This window comes from Sitodiplosis mosellana, unplaced genomic scaffold, assembly GCF_009176505.1.
Source record: "Sitodiplosis mosellana isolate CC-2019 unplaced genomic scaffold, AAFC_SMos_1.0 Smas_scaffold_5, whole genome shotgun sequence".
NCBI lineage: Eukaryota > Metazoa > Arthropoda > Insecta > Diptera > Cecidomyiidae > Sitodiplosis > Sitodiplosis mosellana.
This window is the reverse complement of record NW_022595248.1, coordinates 3690328-3697994: the sequence shown is the minus strand read 5'-3', so window position 1 is coordinate 3697994 and position 7667 is coordinate 3690328. Positions and strand designations below refer to the sequence as shown.

At 35.8% G+C, this 7667-nt stretch overlaps 2 protein-coding genes across 3 annotated transcripts; both read right to left on the bottom strand.

Annotated features, from left to right (window-relative positions):
- Positions 1 to 216: 216 nt before the first annotated feature.
- Positions 217 to 7023, bottom strand: LOC129566845 (uncharacterized). Of its 2 annotated transcripts, none has more exons than XM_055443114.1 (2): positions 6739 to 7023; positions 217 to 6606 (listed from the first exon to the last, which is right to left on the bottom strand). In XM_055443114.1, exon 2 carries the CDS (start codon positions 5482 to 5484, stop codon positions 3946 to 3948), a length of 1539 nt encoding a protein of 512 aa, XP_055299089.1. In that variant the 5' UTR covers positions 5485 to 6606; positions 6739 to 7023; the 3' UTR covers positions 217 to 3945. The 2 variants fall into 2 exon arrangements, with proteins under 2 accessions (XP_055299089.1, XP_055299088.1); XM_055443113.1 differs by lacking the exon at positions 6739 to 7023 and having other exon boundaries at positions 3823 to 5454; positions 5516 to 5823.
- LOC129567006 (keratin, type II cytoskeletal 68 kDa, component IB-like) lies at positions 6268 to 6795 on the bottom strand. Its single transcript, XM_055443455.1, has 2 exons — positions 6739 to 6795; positions 6268 to 6606 (listed from the first exon to the last, which is right to left on the bottom strand). The coding sequence occupies exons 1-2, from the start codon at positions 6793 to 6795 to the stop codon at positions 6268 to 6270; spliced, it is 396 nt and encodes a 131-aa protein (XP_055299430.1).
- Positions 7024 to 7667: the final 644 nt, after the last annotated feature.

Genomic DNA, 7667 nt, shown 5'->3' with positions numbered 1-7667 from the left:
CAAATATGCGAATCTAAATTTGTTTGCCTTCAATTCTTATTCCTCTTGTTTGACATTTTTTGTTTCGCTTTCGCTTCAAATGCATATATGTTCCAGACTCTGAAATCCAGAGTGCTGTCGTATTTGTTGGTATGGCAAAGAAGAGCGCGTGTTTGCATATTACAACTAGTCATTTTATCTGTTTTGTGTACATTTTTTTGTCTGTTTCTCCTTCGATTTTGGTTTTTCGTGTTCTGTCGTCGCGCATATTCTCTCGGCATTTGTTGCATTTTTCCGTTTATTTACGTTGCTGCTGCTGTTGGTGGTGATGGTGCTGCAAAAAGCGACTTGTTTGTCGATTCCATTTTAACCGGCTGATACCATTCGATAATATAGTTCAACGTTTTCGGATTTCTCTTAATTAACGCGCGTGTATTTTTATTTTTTTCTGTGTCGTATTTAATGTCGACTCACGATGTGTGATCTGGATCTCGTTGAGTTATTATGTCAGCACATTTAAAATGTTATAATTATGGAATATGCATTTGCTAGACGGATCCCTTGCTGGCGAAGTCCATGGAGACTCGGTTGTGTATTGTATTAAATACAGCAAAAAGTATGTTTAATCGCTTCGGTCTATCTTGTGCAAAGCAAACGAAAAAAAAACGTTTGCTTTTCCTTTACATCGGAATAATTCACCACGTGTTGAATGAGAACCTGTGTCGCACACACACACACACATACCAACTCGCCATCAATTTTACTGATTAAATTATTCCTGGCCATTTGATTAGCAACGTGTCGCGTACTTCAACAATTTCAAGCAAAACTCTCAGCGCGAAAATAAACGAACATAAATGTGGAATAAACGTAACAATTATTACGTGTATCATTTATTCTTCACTCTCTCGTGAGATGATTATGGGCATGGACTCCTTTATAGACAACAGAATGATATGCACCTTTATTAAGACGTCCCAAAACGAAAAAAGCAAACCATCCACAGTGTATACTTGACCGTGAGCGATGCTAAATCGCGATTCGTGCACTAATGCAGAGATACATTTTTGGATAAGCACATCGAAAAGGAAATGCTAAACACAGCTCTTATTCTCAGAACCCAAAGCAATCCTGTATGCGTATTGATTGAATGTGTATTGAAAATCGGTTTGTTGCAAAAATTTATATGAAAAAAAAATCTTTAGTTTCAATCAATTTGCGTGGTAAAACTGGAATATTTACAAAAAGGAACTTTCCAACTGGATCAAGATCATGGTCCATGATTCATGGAGATGAAAATACCTTTTAACGAGACTAAAGTAGATTGATGCTCCTGTTGATTCAACAAATCGAGTTTTAGTTTTTATGACCGAAACTTTAGCTATGGTAAATGGTAGGGTTTACAAACGTTTCGACAAATACCGCAAACGGTGTTATAAAAACGTTATTTTTCTGTAGTGTTTTTTTTGACAGTCCAAAATACCGCAGAAATAACGATAAAAAACGAAAAAAACGTTTTTTGGGCGGTATATAACGGCTCTGTAAAAAAACGTTTTTAAGAAACACTGAAAAAAATAACGCGTTTTTAAACCCTAGTAAATGGTCGTTAGAGGTTTTCGACTATTTTTTTTTCCAGTAAAATGAACACTAGGAGGACAAATTCCTTCGTCATATTTACATTCTGAACATTTTTTCATTATATTAGATTTTACAGATTTTTTTGTAGATAGTACAAGAGCTTCATAACAAAACCAGTACCAAAGATCGTTTGAATGTCGATAAAAAAAATGTTCATTATTCTCGAAAATGATCCCGCAAAATACTTTTCTGCATTTAGTTACTAATTTTCTATGGTAATATGTGAATATCCTTAAATCTGATCACCGCATTGAAACCGGCCATTGATTCTTTGACCATTGAAATGAATGGAAATTTGAATGAAAAACCAAATTCATTCATCGTTTACAAATATTGTCGATGATCTTTGTAACCATGTACGATGTGAATAACAACTTACGTTCATTCTTTGTTTTTGGCCAGACGGTTAAAGTAAAATGTCGCCAAGATCTAGGCCAAACACATCACCGTTCTGAAATCCGATTATGCTTCGAACATTCGAATGTGGATAGTATTAGATAGAAAATTGTCATTAATCTGAGAGATTATAATTCATTAGGAACAATAGAGACATATTTCAAAGGTAAACAATCGATAAGTGACCTGTTGAACGACCCCGACGAATACTTGGTCAACTCTTTTCTTTATGCTGCAATTTTATCACCAACTATCTCTCATTAAGGAAAAAACAACAAAAGATTGTAAGTCGACTCGACCATGGCTGATGAATAATCTTTTGTTTGTGGGCGGTGCTTTGTAACTTGCAGAACGACACAGCAAAGATTTTCGCTCATCAAGATACATCCCGACAAAACGAAGAACATTCAAAGGTTTTTTATGCATTCAGTCAAAAATTAAAAATTTCTTCTTACGACGGTAAAAATGCAGAATCGTTTTTTACCAAACAATTTCCATTAAAAATGTTTACAATTTGATATAAAATAAATCAGTTGAAATAAAGCGAATGAAATAAGAATCCGTTTGATGTGTCACCGATCACGAGGTCCTGTGTGTCTTTTTTTTGTATCTTTTTCACTCCATTTTTTGTCTGCGACATTTTTTAACTTTCTTTCAGCGTTTGTTTCAGTCTAGGTTACTAAACTATAATAATCTGCTCGATCATATTCATTTACTGGTTATTATTTCATATTTGAAGGGATAATCTCATGGTATTTTTTGTCGGGCAGTAATCCACTGAAAATCCTTTGCTCCACACCCACCTTTGCCGTAAACTGCTTTTGTAGCAAACAAACGTTGTAATATAATGTTCATAAATCTTCAAATGTGACCGGCAATTGTCGAATGGTTACAACTTTTTAATTCACATTTTGAGCACAGCACACACAAACACTGCGGATGAGATAATTCAATACTTGTTTGATTCAAATCTAAGATGGTGATAAGGGAGAATGTGTAATAAAGACTGAAAAATTGAATTTATGAACTGATTGCGTAAAGCATATGAAAAAAAATTGTGTTTTTTCGTAGTTGTTGTTCATATTTTCATCATTTCATTCGAAATCAACGAAGAGAGTCAATGGAATAATAAACCTTAGTCTGTAATAAACAATCCAAAAATAATTGGTTGAATCTTGCTCAACTCACACAAAAAATGTACTCTCCTTTTGTGCGTGTATTTAATCTTTTGTAAAATGGAACCTAAAAAACTTGTCACATGGTTTTAAATGGCAAAGAGAATTTCAAAGAAGAAATTGAAGCAAAGAAAAAAACAGAGAGAAGAAGAAGAAAAAAAAACTGCCGACAACAATTGATGACAACGATTACTGGGTACAATGCATGCGAAAAGGATGACGACTATTAACAATATTTGAATCATATTTGTGTTGACATAGCCTAGTATTTGAGTGCTTTGTTATTTGCTGGAATCCGTACAATTAGTCAATGATATTGAGACTGAAAGATACCGACACACAGTGCAATGGGCGTGCATGTGTGTGTGCGCAAATAATTAGACGCATTGAGGTTGTGTTTGTTCAGTAAAACTATATGTTTGCAAATAATAGAAAACAAACACAGTACAATCGATCTATTCGGTTTGTCTGTGCCAGATTAGATCCGATTTTGATTTTGAAGATGCGACAACGAGCCCATTTTGCGACTTATAGCATTGAAAAAATTTTGCCGCAAAAGAAACAAAACTGTCGCCAAAAGTCGGATTTGAGCGGCTGTGTAAACACTGCATTTCGGAATGAATGAACCAAAATCTTTTCATTTTAGATATTTTTATTGATCATTGCAACAAAATTCATCATTTGAAGAAAAAAAGTGTTATTTATTCAGTTGATTATAAGTGATATTCCGGCCCAAATTAAAGAAAATCGAATGAAATTAGTCGACATCAAAGGAGCTATAGTCATGCGTATCGTTAGTGGACGAATCATAAGTGTCAACGTGATCATGAGTGCTGCTAACCTCGTGTGAGCTGCTGAAATGATCAGTTGCCGATTCATATGATGTACTCGACAATTCGTGGTAGGTTGAGCTTGTTGTTGTCTCTAAACTACTGGATGCAGTGTGGCTTTCTTCACATGCGCTCTTAAAATCGGTTACTTTTGGCTCGGATGATGTGTCATTAGCTTTTGAATCATATGCCAAAGTGGATAGCTCAACAATGACTGGGCCACTAGTTGTGACTTCGCTTGACACAACGTGGCTATAAGTTTTGAACTCGGATGATGGGTGAGATGAAATCACCTCAACCGTTGAGGTTGTCACCTCTTTATGGAAACCATTTGGCAACTCAACAAATGCGCTACTTTCTTTCGTAACTGAAGAGGAAATCAATTCATTCTCATCCTTCGATCCCGATGGAATGATCTCGACTTTTGACGAAATAAGTTCTTTGACTAGCCCTGGACTCGACAAGCCAATATCATCGGAACTATTTGTAACAACTTGTGTTGTTTCAATTTGATGATCTTCCTTTGGTTTCGATTTAGTGATACTATCAACGATAGTCAGCGAAGAATCGATTTTACTTTCTTCATTATTATATTTCGGTTCAGTTTTTTCCGATTGAGGTGAAATTGCGTTGACTGCCGATGTCATTATTCCACCAACGAAATTTTTGAACGCTTCAAATGTACTGGGTGGGCGTTCTTCTTTACCATTTGCATTTTCTTCTTGTGATTTTTCAATTTCAGGCTCTAGCTTTACGGGGCAAACGACCACCTCTGGCGACAACGGCTTTGGTGGGCAAATGGCTATATACATGGGTGGAAAGCTCTCAATTTGAGTGGTTTCAATGTGCTTTTCATCGGTTTTCTTATCAAAAATCGATGTGGTAACAACGCTAGATGTTTTTGTTTCTGAAATCGCCGCGGCATTCTTATTGAACGAATCATTCACAATTTGGCTGACAATTTCACCAATTGGCTCTTCACTTGACGACGATAAGGTCACTTTGTTCGTTGATGACGTCACCGAATGGAATTCCGATTTGGTTGACTCAGTCGATGTCACAACGATTGTTTGAGACGAAATATTTCCTTCTTTATCGTCGTAATTTTCCACCTTAGAGCTGGTTGCCGCTGATGTAATCGTCGTTTCCATCTTTTCACCAACCGGTGTTGGAACGTCGGCATTCGATGCACTATCATCAACGATTTGAGTCGTAGAAAATTTACCTATTTCTGGATTCTCTGTGCCCACTTTGCTATCGCTATCGATTGCGATTTGTGATGTACCAAACTGACCATTTGGTTTGCTCACGATAATTTGGGGATTTTGAGGATAATTCGGTGTATTACACGGAGTATCTGGAGTCCAATCACCAAGATGTCCATTGCTGAAATTATTTGGTCTTATCGGTCGTAACACTGGTTGCTCCGACACCGGCTGAAATTTATTTAAAATTTTAATTTTCATTTCAATTCGAAGAAATTTTAAATAAATTCACCTCTTTTTGAATAAACGTTCCCGGTACTTTTGTTGGAATCGGGATTGCATCATTCGTAATTGGTATGGTTTTTGATTTTCGCCTGCAGCAGCAAAACATGTTTGTTCGTTTAAATTGCAAGAGAAAAAAAAAACACTCTTCAACACTTGAACTGTACAATTTCGAATCTGTATTGATTCTGACAAGAATTCGCGTGCAAAGCGTAAGCTATTCGTAGGTAGGAGTGAGAAATCAACCGTATCTTATCGCATGGCCACCTGATTAGTACTTGATTTTTTATTACTAATCGGAAATTCTTGTAGCAGCCATCGATAGTCAATACTTATCTGCGATTGTTTATCAGTCCGAATTGATAAACTGTACAAGCCACAAACCATATTAAATCAGCGAATATACAATTCTTCTACAGGTATTGCTGTCAATACCTTGATGTAAGTTTTTTTTTGTCAATTATGGAGTATTTTGCAATCACTCAATGAAAAATAATGACAAATGCCATGAACAATGGTTAAAATGAGCACGGGAAAAAAGATAACGCGTTCTGAGTACATTTGCACCATTTCGTCTCGTGTCTAACGATCATAAAAAACTTGACTCAATCACTCGGACAAAAAATTGAAATGGTTTGAAATATTTGTTCTCATTTTTTATTTTTATTCTTTATCAATTTCTCGTGTGTTTTTTTCTTCCAATTTACTATTTTGCAAAGCATTATTATTTTGTTGTACTTTTTGAATTGTTATTCGATTCGATTAAAATGAAGTGGTGTTAGATTGCGTAGTTCCAAATCCTCCAGCCGAGCTATCAGTTGTATATTGATCAACACCCATTCCACCGCTGCTAACGAATCCGGAAGATGAAGTGCTGAAACCACCATCAAATCCAGTTGTTGTGGTTGTTACCGTGCTACTTCCGAATCCACCTCCGAACCCACCGCCAAGTGAACTGTCGGTAGTGATTTGCGAAGAACCGAAGCCTCCACCGCCACCAAATGAAGGTCTACTGTCTGTAACGATTTGAGAAGTGCCAAATCCACCGCTGCCGCCATCAACATATGAAGGCTGATTTGAAACCACACTACTGATTCCAGTCTGTAATTCAAAAGATATTTTTCAATTAAAAAATATGTTCCAACACTTTGAAAATTTCACAAAATAACAATCAAGCTAGAGTTTGAACCTATAATTAATAATAATAATAATTTGAATGTCAATAATACAAACCGGGTTGTTGTTACTTGAATCCCAGTTGGTGGTAGTGCTGCTGAAATTGTTATTCATTCTGTCGTCTCCGCACAAGCAATCCAAACACATTTAGAATTTTTTTTCTTCAAAAAACAAAGGCAAGTATCGAAGACAGAACTTTACTGTTGCGCGTTTTATTTGATTCTGCCAGCGCTGCAAATTGGCAGTGTGCATTTTGATGCGGTTTTTTGTAGATCGTTGTTTACGCCAAACGCTGATATCTTATCACCAAATCGGATTTTACCCAGTATGGCGCGGACTATCAACACGGCAGTAAATTCTTATCAACACTTTTATCGCGAAAATGTCATCATTGTTTACCAATTGTTTTCGAGCTTTTTGTAAACATGATTCATACGTTTTCATTACACCACTTTTATTATTAGAAATATTCTCAAGTTCCAGTAAGTTACGCACGTTCAAATTATGATCAATTCAAAGAAGAAAAAATTGCGCCGTAAATTATTGATATTTTTTTATTAGTTTCAAGTGCGAGTTTTTCAAACGGCTGAATCGCAGTAGTGAATAATACTGAATGATTAATAGCGCCGCTTAAAAATAATAAAAAATGATATACAATTTGTCCAACGGTATCAGTTCAATAGTACAATACATCACACGCATTTGTGTATTTCAAACACTCGCGCTGAATATGACAAATCGAAAAAAACAATTGTCGTGGATATGTGAGTGAATTCGCTAGAATCGAGTATGTGCACAATGTGTAGTCTAAAATTGAATAGATTCGAAATAGGTGGTAAAATATGCTTTTTAATTGTTTTTTTTTACAGCAATGACAAATTACATACAATTGCTTTCAATGAAACTGCTGCTTTCCTTCTCAGGATTTTGAAAAAAAAAATTGGAAGTGTTTTGAAGTAGATAGACGTGTGAGAGTCTGAAATTCG

Coding starts and splice junctions, on each gene's coding strand:
- LOC129566845 (XM_055443113.1), bottom strand. CDS start 5,614: ATGTTTTGCTGCTGCAGGCGAAAATCAAAAACCATACCAATTACGAAT. Junction 5,455..5,515: donor GAACGTTTATTCAAAAAGAG/GTGAATTTATTT, acceptor AATAAATTTCAG/CCGGTGTCGGAGCAACCAGT.
- LOC129567006 (XM_055443455.1), bottom strand. CDS start 6,795: ATGAATAACAATTTCAGCAGCACTACCACCAACTGGGATTCAAGTAAC. Junction 6,607..6,738: donor ATTCAAGTAACAACAACCCG/GTTTGTATTATT, acceptor TTTGAATTACAG/ACTGGAATCAGTAGTGTGGT.